Source organism: Camelus dromedarius, chromosome 18, assembly GCF_036321535.1.
Source record: "Camelus dromedarius isolate mCamDro1 chromosome 18, mCamDro1.pat, whole genome shotgun sequence".
NCBI lineage: Eukaryota > Metazoa > Chordata > Mammalia > Artiodactyla > Camelidae > Camelus > Camelus dromedarius.
In genome coordinates this window covers 266,779-279,760 of record NC_087453.1, presented here as the reverse complement: position 1 = coordinate 279,760, position 12,982 = coordinate 266,779, and the positions used below count along the sequence as shown (strand labels likewise).

At 56.0% G+C, this 12,982-nt stretch overlaps 1 protein-coding gene across 4 annotated transcripts in view; it reads left to right on the top strand.

Annotated features, from left to right (window-relative positions):
* DNAJC5 (DnaJ heat shock protein family (Hsp40) member C5) overlaps window positions 1-12,658 on the top strand; it is a 29,926-nt gene extending 17,268 nt beyond the window's left edge. For 2 of the 4 annotated variants that reach the window (XM_031433384.2, XM_064496876.1), the window contains exons 2-5: window positions 6,679-6,796; window positions 7,409-7,622; window positions 8,003-8,174; window positions 8,591-12,658. In XM_031433384.2, the coding sequence (XP_031289244.1) occupies window positions 6,690-6,796; window positions 7,409-7,622; window positions 8,003-8,174; window positions 8,591-8,694 (597 nt within the window). In that variant the 5' untranslated portion in view covers window positions 6,679-6,689 and the 3' untranslated portion in view covers window positions 8,695-12,658. Of the gene's footprint in view, window positions 1-4,715; window positions 4,773-6,678; window positions 6,797-7,408; window positions 7,623-8,002; window positions 8,175-8,257; window positions 8,332-8,590 lie in introns of those variants that run through there. The other 2 variants (XR_004130821.2, XM_064496877.1) reach the window with 2 other exon arrangements.
* Window positions 12,659-12,982: the final 324 nt, after the last annotated feature.

The window sequence follows — 12,982 nt, the reverse complement described above, 5'->3', positions numbered from 1 at the left end:
ATTATAAACCCCACAAGTCAGTGTTGACAATTTCTGCTCTCAGTGGTGCTGTGTATTTTTTTAAAAATAAAAAGGACAAGCTTGACTGTTAACTAGATGCTAACCCTTTCCAGTGGCCTCTGTCCTTCCAGAGATGCCAGTCCCTATCCGGTGCCCGTCCCCTTGGCGCAGGTCACCCTCTTTGACATTTCCTGTATTTTAGGTCTTTGTGATGGTTCCTTCGTCTCTGTCAGAAAATGCCTTCATTTCACCTTTGTTTCTGAGGGACGTTTTTGCTAGAGAGAGAATTCTGGTTTGACAGGTGTTTGATTTCGGCACTTTAAGTTGTGCCGCTGTCCTCTGGTCAGCAGGACTCCTAACGAGGAGAGTGTGTTGAAGCGCTCGCTCCTCTGGGATGTGTCCATGTTCTCTCTTTCGGTTTTCGGCAGGGAGACTCTGGTGTGTCTGGGCACGATTCTCTCCTGGTTAGTTCTGTGCTCTGCAGCCAGAATGACCTGAAACACACCTCCTGCCTGTTCCCATACACTGTGTCCTCGGGGACTGTGCTCACACCCGCGTCAGGTGTCGTCCTGCGTGGGTCTCTCTGCCCAGCTGTGTCTGCTGCTCATTGAGGTGCCCCAGCCCCCGGCGTGTGGGGGAACCCAGTAAGGAGTTGCTTTGGAGTCCATGGTGTTGGAGGAGGATGAAGGCCCCACGGGACAGATGTGTGTCCTGTGAACAGAGGGAGTGTACTGAAGCCCAGCAGAGCACGTGAGACCGCCTCTGTTCCTTAGGCCTTGGCTCTGCGCAGCGCTGTGCTGTGACCGTGCCTCTGGCAGCAACGGGAGGGATGCGTCTGGTGGGGCGCCTCCCTGCGGAGCCCGGGTCTGAGGCAGTCGGCCCACTCCCCTCGTGACGGTAGAGTGACTTGCAAAGTGGGCGCTTTTCTGTTCTTTGGTATGAAAGTGTTATCAGGGCAGTGGTTCCATGTTACGTGGGAACTTAAATTTAATTAAGATCCCGGTTGGACAACCCCCGGAGTATGCTGAGGGCATGTGACTGGGGGTCAGTGTGTCTGGCGTGTGAGCGGTGGTGGTTCCAGTGGCGTGTTGTCTGTCTTCCTCTGCCCGCCCGAATGTCTGGTGCCCTGGATGTGCCGAGCAGTGTCGGGGAGCCAGGTGGCCTGACTAGCAATGCAGCAGGTCACAGGCTCCCAGCTAGGGTGCTGCGCCCACCTGGGGGTCCTCGGACCACGTTGTCACAACCGCAAGGGTGGTGTTGGATTTGCCTTATGGTTTAAGGTTTCCCACTAGCCGAGTGGTGCCTTTGCAGGTACACTGTCAGAGCAGACGGTGAGTAAATCGTTACCAAAAGAAAGAGGAATGAACTGATGGGGGTAACAGGGCGCCTTCTTGGATGGTCTGTGCTGAAAGTGCCGTCACCTCTCCGCCAGCTGTTCCAGCGGTTTCCCCGGGAGACTTGCCGGTGGGGGGGCACTCTCACTGTCGTCTGGCCCGATTGGTCCACGTCGCGACGAATTTCTTAAGATTTTGCCGTCTTTGTTATTTTATTTTTTTAAATTTTGGGGGCGGGCAGGGGTAGTTAGGTTTACTTACTTGTTTTGTTTTTGGAGGGGGTGCTGGGGGTTGAACCCAGGAACTTGTGTATGCCAAGCACGCGCTCTACCACTTGAGCTACATCGTCCCCCCTTGAATTTTGTCGTCTTGATTGGAAATACGTATTCAGAACATTTCCTGCCTGCATCTTTGTTTTGTATTTGTGCAGAGTTACTTTTGAGGAGTCGTGGTAACTAAGCCTGCACATGCCTGTAGCACACAGATGGGGTGACCATCTGTAAGCTCCCACTTCCCTTAAATAAGTCACAGGAGAGCCATTACCTGACCTCTAGGGCAGGGCTGTGCCTGTTCCATGGGTAAATCAGGTTTCCTGGGCACACGGCCATGCCTGCTCTTGTACACGTTATGTGCTTTCCTGCCTCAAAGGCGGAGCTGGGAACCTGCCCGCAAGACTGAAATACTTACTGTCTTGCCTTTTACAGAAAAGCTTGCGTGCTGGCTTCTAGCATAAGGATCCTCTGAGGAATCGCGCCAAGTGAGCCTTAGTGGCAAAGTTTGTGCTGGCTTTTGCTGGGCCCAGCTCGCTCGTTTCTGGTGTTCGACTCCTCGGCTGTGGTGCAGTTACATCGGGCTTGAGCTGTGCAGGTCCGTCACTGATGCCACTGGTTTCATTAAAATAAAGGAAGGTCCGTGGTGTCAGAAAACTCAACTGGTTGAAAACTGGATTGGAGGGAGTCCATCTTAGGATGTTTGCTGGTTCTTAGGAGAATTCGGAGTTGACTAGACCGTGATTGACTGGACTCTCTGTGTAGGTCCCTTTGATTGGCCAGTGGCCAAAACAGGTCCTGAGATGAACAGCTTTCTCTTGAGCTCTGATGAGAAGGGTCTCTGTAGGGACTGTCGGAGACTTGCTGGTTCCAAGAAGGAAGCAGCCCATGGGAATGAGGTCCAGACCCCTGGGGTCAAAAGGACAGTGTTGGCTTGGGAGGCTGGTTCTCAGGACCCCCAATGGCCTGGTCTGGCAAGCTGAAGCTATAATATTTGGCAGGTGCTTAACAAACTGTCCTGGATGTGACTCGTGCATCTGGAAGCATGATGAGAATGGCAACTTTGTAGCTTTTGTAAAAATGATACATAAAGTTATAAAAAAAAGTTCTAGCAATGCAGAAAAGCCTACAGAAGTACATGAGTCTAGAAATGAAGCAATCAGATGGGAGTAGGGAAGGAACCTCTGTGCCCTGGTTCTCCCAGAAAGAACCAGATCACTGGGTATGTACCTTCTGAAGATACTCACATAGTCTTGTTTGTTTTTTTTTTTTTAATATATTTTTATTGAAGTATTGTCGTTTTACACTGTTGTGTCTCAGATAATCTTGTAAATAGAGGGGTTTGTTTCCATTTTCCTTGAATTTGGTGAACAGAAAAATCAAGGTGACACTAATGAGATTGCTGCTTCCCCCAGTGCAAGCAAGCCTGCTCTCCTGAGGAGGGTGCCGGCCTCGGGGCCAGCTCCGCTCTAGATGTGGCGCGGGGCCACGGGGCTGCATGCTTTTCCCCTCCCTCCGCCTGCTGCACGGCTTCAGGGTGAAGTGTGTGCTGAGTCCGTCGCTGCGGCTCTGCTGTTCTTCAGCCTAGTTCTTGCATTTCCATGGGTTTGACAGCTGCCTGCAGACCTGCTGCCCCTGGTTTCCATTTTTGGCTACTTTTGGTTCATGTCTTCATTGTCTTCATTTTATCACCGAGGCGTCTTTTCCCAGGAGCTCTTTGTTCCGTAAGTTCTCATGTGCTCGTGGACATGAATCTGTTGCTCTGTCTGCGGAGAACTGGCCTGATTACAGCGTCACTGGGTCAGAAGCGGCCCAGTGTCACTCCTCTGCGTTCTGGCGCTGCGCGTCGCAGGCTCTTGCTGCTCCAGTGAGGGGAGAGAAGGCTGCTTGTCGCAGCGCGGGTTTTGACATGTGTTTATTATTAAACAAGTACAAGCCTTGTAACTTTGGATATAGTTACTGGCCGTTCGTAAAAACTAAGAAAATTAACTCTAAGATTTTGGAAGTCATGATTTATCTGCACCTGTTAAGAACCAAGTAATGAACTGAAACGATCAGCTGACCCAGCAGCTAAGCCGGGTATATGTCGGGCTCGCCTGAGGTGGCCTCTTGTCTGAGACCAGGAAGTGCTGACCTTTGGCGCAGTAATGCCTGTTACCATCCGACACACTCGCCCGCTTCTCAGTGGTGCTGGTGAATCAGAACTCAAAATGCGAACGACCCACAGGGAGTTCTCTGCAGTCAGATTAAGTAGCTGGCTGCCTCTGGGTGTCTCAGACAGTGGGCGGTCACTTTTACAGAGCAGGCGCAAAGACACTGATTGTTGTTCCTGTCCTGTGGATGGGCTCCAAAAGTCAGCTGTGTGGTAGGCACTGAGAATAAAAAATGGTTTGTCAGATTTGTATTTTCTAGAACAGTTCCCAAAGAAAGACCAAAAAAATTACTTAACAGGTAGTAGTTCAACTTGACCAAGCCATGGACCTTCTGTTGTAGATTAACTGGACCGAACACTTAGTGACAGAGGGTGGACTAGAACCCACCACTCCACTGGCTCCAGTAAAGACACTGCTGCTCACCCAGGACCCCGGGCCCTGTGGCAGGCCCGCCCTGGGAGGGAGGGGCTGTCTGTATTTCCATCTCCAGGTGAGGGGGAGGCGTGGCCACTGCGCTGGTGTCACCACGTGGACCATGTGGAAGCTTTCAGAACCGGGCTGAGAGTCCTCACACCCTGATTGCAAACCCACGCTCCTCGGATGGCATTGAGGCTTGCTTTATCTTCTGCCCTCAACACCACACCCTCGTCCCATGCTCAGAGCCAGGCCGACTTGCCAGGTGTCTGTGGGCCAAGACGTTATGCCCTTCACCTTTGTTTCAGATCCTGGCCTCACCACTCTGGTTGGTCTCTGCCATCATGCTTGCCTCGCTGGGGTGCGGGGCCAGGGGCTGGTCTGGAGGGAGAGCACATGTGTCGTGATCGTGATTCAGACACAGAAGTGACCCTGTGCCCTCAGGAGGGGGCCTCCTGGTCTCCCCACTGCGGCCAAGACATCCCCTCTCCTCTTACCATGTGTTCCTGTTTCTTGATTTCCTTCCTCATTTTGTTGAAATGCTCCTCAGACCATTGTGATGTTCGGGATGTGTGACCAGCGCCTCTCCCAGACTCTGGCGGGTATGCGTTCTTCTGACCTTGCGCTTGGTCGGTGCTGGAATTCTAGCCTGAAAGTCTCTTCTTCTTAGAACTCAGACTTTCCTGATGTGGGCAGCGCTGTTTGCCCGCTGTTGATATGTGGCCTGTCCTGGACGGGCGCTGGTTTGCACGCTTGTGTTTTCTTTTCTTTTCAGTGGACTGTTTTTTCTCAGTGGGCTGTTTTCTTTGCCTTTCAAATTCCCGCCAGACAGGTCTCCTTTCTGGGGTCTTGCCTGTGCTGACTCTCCCCAGGCACTTCCTGACTGCGTCTTCTCTGCGCCTTGGCCTTCAGCATCTCCGCGACTTCTCTGACGACTTCACTCTCAGAGCTGTTTCCAAAGACTGTCGCATCCTCTGTCGTCACAGCTTAGTGTCGTCTCTCGCTCTGAGGATGTCAGAACTGAAAAGCAGAACTTGCTGCTTTTCCTCTGTGGACATCAGCTGCTTTTTGTGTTTTGTTGTTTTTAATTGATGACCGATTTTTTTAGAGCAGTTTTAGGTTTACCCGAAAGTCGCGCAGCCTGTGCGGAGAGGATCCCAGTCCCACAGGTCGTGCAGCCTGCGTGGTCGTGAGTGGTGATCCAGTAGTGGTATGTGCTAACTGAAGTCCGCAGTTCACGTCAGGCCTCACTCTTGGTGCTGCACGTTCTGTGTGTCTTGACACACGTATGATGGTGCGTCCACCGCGGTGGTGGCACTGACCTGAAACCTTTGGGGCCCCGCCCCCCACCCCAAGCCCTGACCCTTCACCTCTCCAGAGCTCGGCCCTGCCCCACAGTTTCGAGTAGGTGGGCTCACACAGTCTGCAACTTTCTCACGCTGGCTTCTTTCCCTTAGTTAAATGCATTTAAGTCTCCCCCAGGATTTTTCATGGCTTGACAGCTCATTTCAGTTAGTGCTGAGTAGCACTCCACTGTCTGGACGCACCGTGTGTTTCTCTGTTCACCTGCTGGAGGACATCCTGATTGCTTCCGAGTTTTGGCAGCTCTGACTATGTCAACTTATTTTTAAGTAAATATAGATTGTTAGATCAGTAATGAATTTAGAAATTATGTCCATTCTCTTTTTGAATTACATGTTATTTAGAATTGTATTGTTTAAAAATAAATACTTGAGGTTTTCTAGATACTAGACATCTTCCTTTTGGGTCTCTAATGCTATTAAGGTCGGGGACATACTGTGTGTGATTTCAGTCCATTTACATTTATTGAAACTTGTTCAGTATGTCGTGTGTCTCACATGTGCACATTCCACGCGTGTGGGTGTCATGCCGGCATCAGGTCGTGGTGGTTGACGGTGTTCCTCAGATTGTTGGCATTCTTCCTGATTTCGTGTGTCTGTCTGTTCTGTCCGTCTCTGACAGAGGAGTGTCATGATTTTTGTGACTGAAGTTACCTGTTTCTCCTTTTAGTTCAATCAGTACTTCCTTTGCGTATTTAGAGGCTGTTTTTAAAGTATGTCTCTTGCACACGGTATAGTTGTGTCTTGCATTTTATCCATTCTGACAATCTCCTTCCTCTCATTGGAGTTTTTAGTCTGAAGAGTTTTTCACTTTTCTTTCAGCTTTTCAGATATGCTTCCTTGCATTCTTGTTTAGAGGTTGCTTTAGGGATTACAATAAACACACTTTTCTGCAGTCCACTTAGGGTGACAATATCATAGCACGGTTAGAAGCTGCCCCTTACCCCCTTGTGGGACCACTCCTTACTCCTTCCTACTGTGACCGACTGTGTTGTGTTTGTGTACTTTGTGACCTCCACAAACAGCGTTGTGACTTTTTGTTTAGTCAAAGTAAATGAAATTCCACAGTCGAGTGGAATAAAGTCCATCAGCCCTGCGCTTGGAATTTTTGTCCATGCTTCTCAGTGTCTTCTCCGTGTTCTTGCAGCTTAGCCTACCATGGCCGACCAGAGACAGCGCTCCCTGTCTACCTCCGGGGAATCGCTGTACCACGTCCTGGGCCTGGACAAGAATGCGACCTCGGATGACATTAAAAAGTCCTATCGGTAAGAGGCCCTGCTCCCGGGCAGGAGGCTGTGGCTGTGTTCACACGTGGTTTTCCCCGGTCTTCTCAGTGTCTAGCTAGTAGCAGCTCCATCATATCTTTGTGTGGGTAGTCAACGTATGGCTTAAAATTGCTACCTGAATGCTTTCTTGGCAACAAAAAACAGCGCTTTGGATAACGCGAACTCTACCCTGGAGCAGGCAGCTCCTCGGGAGCAGGTCATGCCGAGCTGCGAGTGCCAGCTGTGGGAGGCAGATGTCACCGGTCATCCAGGACGTACTTCTCCTCTGGGTCCTCTGCGTTGTTTCCTTGTCAGACATATTGTGTTGCTCCCCTGGCGACTGCAGTGAGCGGCTGGGATGCTGAGGGCAGCAGCCCGGTTCACCCCGGCGCTGGTGGAAGTTCTCAGATGGAGCAGGGCGGGCCGGGCCGGGCACATGCTCCTCCGCAGGCACGCTGGGCCAGGAGGTGGGCCTGGAACACTCGCAGAGACTCCTCTTGACCCCGGCGTGCTCGAGTTCTTCGGGGAGTTGGGAAGCAAGACGGTGGCGGGTAAATGTTTCTTCTGCCAGGTGAACTTGAGTGCGGGACCAAGAGATGGTTTTGTTTGCAGGAAACTGGCCTTGAAGTACCACCCAGACAAGAACCCCGATAACCCGGAGGCCGCGGAGAAGTTCAAGGAGATCAACAGCGCCCATGCCATCCTGACGGACGCCACAAAGAGAAACATCTACGACAAGTACGGCTCGCTGGGGCTGTACGTGGCCGAGCAGTTCGGGGAGGAGAACGTCAACACCTACTTCGTGCTCTCCAGCTGGTGGGCCAAGGTGAGGGCGCCGGCTCGGGCGGCACCTTGCCCCGCATGAGGCCCGGTCCCGGCGGTCGAGGTGGGCGGGCTGCCGGCAGGGGCCACAGCGCGGGGTCTGCGCTGGGCGGTGGCACAGGCATCACTGTGAGTCTGAGGCGACGTAGAGTCAGGAGGCCTCCACGGGAGCCTGAGGGGACGTAGAGTCGGGGGGCCCTCCCTCCACGGTGCTCTGGGCGGGTCTAGCTCGTCACTGGGCAGGACTCGTCCGAAGCGTCCAGCTGGGGTGCCTTCTGACGTGCGGCGCCTCTGGATCCCGGGGTGGGGCAGAGCTCGTTCGCCCTCGCGGGGCGGGCAGGGGCGCCCCGGCCTGGGCAGCACAGCCAGCGCCTGTCCCCCCAGGCCCTGTTCGTCGTCTGCGGGCTCCTCACCTGCTGCTACTGCTGCTGCTGCCTGTGCTGCTGCTTCAACTGCTGCTGCGGGAAGTGCAAGCCGCGGGCGCCCGAGGGCGAGGAGCCCGAGTTCTACGTGTCCCCCGAGGACCTGGAGGCGCAGCTGCAGTCTGACGAGCGGGGTGAGTGCCGCCGCCCGGCCCAGTGTGCGCGTGGGGCGCGGCCGGAGCGGGCCCTGAACGTGTGCACCCGTCTCGTCAAACAGGAGGGCACTGACACTGGGCCGGGAGTGTTTGTGGTGGCAGCTGGGCCCGTTGAGGTGTGACGTGGAGCCTGGAGGTAACAGCAGATGCAGAGGCTGTCCCCACCGCGAACTGTGGTAGCCGTAGTTATGAGGGACCGGATAGGTGGGGAGGGGCCCAGGGCCGAGGCCACGGAGGAAGGTTGTGTGGGGTGAAGGTCGCAGTAGCCTCTCCCCTCTGAGCGCTTGCCCTGCGACCTCTGACCCCAGTAGAGCCAGCAGGCAGCCGAGGTGTCACTCGGGCGGCACCGGGGCTGCTGGCTGGGCCTCATGCCTCGCGCGTGTGCTTGCTTGCAGAGGCCACAGACACGCCAGTCGTCATCCAGCCGGCGTCCGCCACAGAGACCACCCAGCTCACGGCCGACTCCCACCCCAGCTACCACACCGATGGGTTCAATTAAGTCCAGGAGGAGCTGTGATTAGAGGATAAGTCAGTACCCGGCCACTCAACCTTAGAATCATGAACTGTAGTCACAGAGATGGGGCGGGCGCTGCCCTGGCCCTGGAGGGGCCGCGCCAGCCTGCCTCTGTGCCCGCCCGTCCGTCGACCCCCGACACGTGAAGTGCGTAGCATGCAGTATTTAAAGCAGTTTAGCTACGGTCTTCTTCTTCTGTTGTTTTCCTTTTTTAATAGCATGTGTGGGGTTATGTTCCATGTCTGTCTGTGTTGTGGGCGTCCTGGGGCCACGGACCACATTCACCGGACCGGGAGCTGCCTCAGGGCTTGGTCAGGTCGTTGCTGTGGGTTGTCGGCCTCGTGGCCGAATGGGCCCTCCGTTCCCATGTGTTCAGGGGCCTGAGGCAGGCAGGCGCTGCCTGGCGGCGGCTGTGGACTCAGCCTCCTGCCTTCTGCTCACTGACTGTGTGACCACCAGCAGGGGCTCTGGACTCACCTGCCAGGAGGGAGCTGGGCCTACCCGCCCTGCCAACAGCACTTCCATGGCATCCGTATTGAGGACAGTTTTGTGAGATCTGGTCACCTCGTTTGTTTGGCCTTGTGGCAGGGTGCTTCCCGTTTGGGTTTGTTGTGGACAGCGTAGGAGGCTCTCCTGGTCCTGAGACCACATTCCCTGCCCATGTCTGACCTGAGGCCCCTGTCCTTCAAGTGTGCCCTCGCCAGGCATGGGAAGGTTCCTGCACTTTCCAACGGCCCCGAGCTGGGTTGACAGGCCCTCCCGGCAGCCTCCACCCTCCCCTTCCCCTCATCTCCTCCACATTCCTTCAGGCCCCCCGGCCTTGTATCTGTGTTTGGACCTCTAAGAACCACAGATGGTAGCAGTGGCCCAATACATGGGAGGCAAAGGAGCTAAGGGTCCAGGTTGCTGGTGGTGAGGGGCTGCCCGGCCCTCCCCTCTGCGCTTTCCTTTCCTTCGCCTGCTCCCTTTGGCCATTGGGCAGGTGGTTTAGGCAGAGCTGGAGATAGCAGGTTGGCAGAGGAAGGACCAGCTGGACCAAAGGCACACTCTGGGCTAGAGGGTCGGGTCCCCAGGAGGCCCTGGTGCCCCTGGGCTCGGTAGCCAGCAGCCTGACCACGGAAGCCCCTCTCACTGTCTCAGTAGCACCTTTTATGCAGTGTCAGAAGCCAGCCTTGTCTGCGTCCAGGCCTGTGGGTGGTGCCCCTGCTGGAAGGACCTGGAGACCTGGCTGCGGCGGGGTGACTCCCTGCTCGACTTGCACCGGGCACTGGAGACCCACAGTGCCCGAGTGGGCCTAGTTTCCGCAGAACGCACCTTGTGGCTACTGGGCTCCTGAATGTCCCCTGGGGGCACAGGGAGGGGCCGCCCAAGTGCTGGTAGGACGCACCAGGACCCCTTCCCAAAGCAATGCCTCCGTTCTCCCGCGGCCCTTGTGCTCAGAAAGCCTCTGTGTGGGGGTGCCCGGCCGGCTCGGGCAGGCGGCAGGGCTGCGGGCACTTGTTGGTACCATGTTGTTTTGGTTTTCGCCTGTGAAAGAGACGGTGAAGACAGGCAGTGAGGGGCGAGTGTGCACTGATGCTAACTGAGAGGTAGTCTAAAGCCAGGCCTCGCGAGAGGAAGAAGTCCACAGCTTGACCCGCCCTGAGACAGAGAGGAGGCCAGACAGTCCCAGCACTTCAGCCTGAGGTGCAGGCCCTCGTCAGCTTCCTGCTGTTTCTGGAAGTAACTTAGGAAATGAGTTGTTTCTCCCCAGGGTGGCCAAGAGCCAAGGTCAGAGCTTGGGCTGCAGGTGGGAGCCGCCGTGCTGCTGCCTTGTGGCCAGAGGACTCAAGGCCTGTTCCACACGCCAGGGCCCCCGGCCAGGTGTCCGTCAGTCACAGAATCTTACTGGTCATTTCCTAGAAACGTCAGGCTTCCTTGGAGGCCAGAGTGGGAAGCCCTTCTGAAGGGGCACGTCTGGAATTTTGTTGAGCCGAGTCCCGTGGAATCTCTGAGAAGCTAAGTGAATCATGGCAGTGATGCTGACAGTCCCCAGGTGACAGCAGTGGCAGCTCGAGGCTGGAGTCCGGGGTCTGGGCAGGTCTGGACCCCCCCCCCCCCACCACCACCACCACACACACACTCTCCTGACCCTGAAGCGTCTCCACTTTGGTGGTCGGGAGGCAGGAGCCCTTTCCAAGTTTCTACCGGATGCACTTCCAGGCCCTCCTCTTGACCGAAGACCCAAGTCCCTGGTCAGCTTCCCTTTTCCCTGTGTGGTCCACCTGTTTGCCTGGTGCAGAGTGTTCTCTGAAAGGGCGTCCCCATTCGTGTGCTAGGTGGGAACCACCCTCTGTCTGCTGTGGCGGAAACAGGCACTCGTTGGCCCTCACTCTCGGGCTGTCCCCTGTGGCCAGAGCTGGGTGCACCACCGGGCACCAGGGGGGTCCAGCCGCTCTGACCACCTGCGGCCTAAGGTGTGGGAGAGGCCTGCGCCACCCGAGGGCAGCTGCTGGTGTGTTGGTGTCAGTCCGCTCAGTGGTGTGGTCTTTTCTTGTCTTCCTTTGGCTTTATTCTGTTTTCAAACTGCTTTAGTTATTACCGCTCACACGCGAGCCTTCCTGCTTCTCTAGTCAGTCAAGCAGCCAGCACCGCTGGAACCTGGCGGTGGGAGCACACTGGGCTTGGTCACGAGGCTCCCTGAGAAGGCCCTGCCGGGACGGTCTTGCACGTTCTAACTGTGAGCGGTCTGTTCCAGGTGGGCTTGTGCCTGGGGAGAGCCCGCCGCTGCAGCTGGCGGTCCAGGGAGACGTGCAGCCTCCTCGGCACCTGGTGAGGCCACCAGTACGTGGGGCGGGCGCTGGCACGCAGGCTCTCCCTGGAGGGGCCAGGCTCTGCGTGGGCAGAGCTGGGGGGCCCGTCCGTCCTGCCCTGGCCCTCAGCATGGCCTGCCGGGGGCTTGCGTGTGGGGTGTGGAAAGTGACCGGTCTCATTCCTTTCTCTGTATTCTGAGCTGTGAGCCCGTGTGACACAAGACTTCCCTGTTTGTTTTGCTATTTGGTTGTGAATCATCGCCTGTGAAATTGGCAAAAGCTCCTTCTTCCTGTCCTTTCAAGCACGGCTGGCGTCTGAGCTGTGGGTGTGGGCAGTGTGTGTACATATGTGTATATGTATATAGCGCAGCAGGCGTGACTGCTGCTGTCCAGGTGAAACAACAGGTGCAGTGACAGTTGGCTCCAGAACGGCCCCTGGTTTCTTGACGAGCCAGGCAGGAGCGGGTCTCGGCAAGCTCCCCACCAGGTGCTCGGAAGGAAACCAGCCTGTTGTGCGCCTGGAATGGGGGTGGATGGCCGGGCCGGTGCCTGAGTGTGCCATGGCAGCCTCCCCTGCTGGTGTCTGCCTCTCCAGGTTAGGGTGCAGGGCTGCCCAGGTGGTGACTGTCTGTCACAGGGGCCACACCCATCCCTGGGGGCCTCTGCCATGCTCACCTGACCCAGAGGTGTGTCCCCCATGACACTCAGAGGTGGCTGAAAACCCCTCCTTCCCTTGAAACATTATAACCAATTTTCTGAGCATCAGGTACAATCAGTGACAAAGCTACGTTCTAAAGGGGCTTCTGTCCTGACTGCAGATCCACCCTGGAGGGGTCCCCGGGGAGGAAGGGCTGGGCCTGGGGTCCTTCGGGCAGCAGCTCTTAGTTGATTTTGTCCCCCTAGAAAGTGGGACGATGTTCTGAACCAGGAAGGCAGTTTACACTGAATGTACACGTATGAGAAACTCCAGTGCAGGTGCAGGGACAGCAGTCGTCCGTGTGCTGGTTTCGTCCTGCTGCTGGGACCCAACCTCCACCCCGAGCCCATGCACACCTGGGGCCGGCTCGGGGCGCGGTGGTCTCCCGTGGTGATCGTCCCTTGTGTCTGGATGTTGACCTGTAATGAAGATGACTTGTAAAATAAATGTTTTCACTGCAGACCAGCTGTGTGTCTCATCAGGGGCCCCCACGCAATCCTGTTTTGGGGGGTCTTGCAGTCTGGGGGCGGCTGACCCTAGAGGCCCTCCTGAGTCCCTTGGGGGGCTGGGACTTAGCTCCCACCTGCCTGGTCCGAGTGTGGACTGGGCCCCTCCCCTTTGGTCTGTTTTCACCTCCATTTTCTAACCGTGACTGGAGGGAAGAAAGCAGCGGGTGAGCTGTGAGAGCCCCAGGCCTCGGGCAACTGGGACCATGGGTTCGAGTCCTCCTGGGAGGGACATGGCCAGCGAGACAGTGGCCAGCACTGCTGGTTCCACTGTCCCC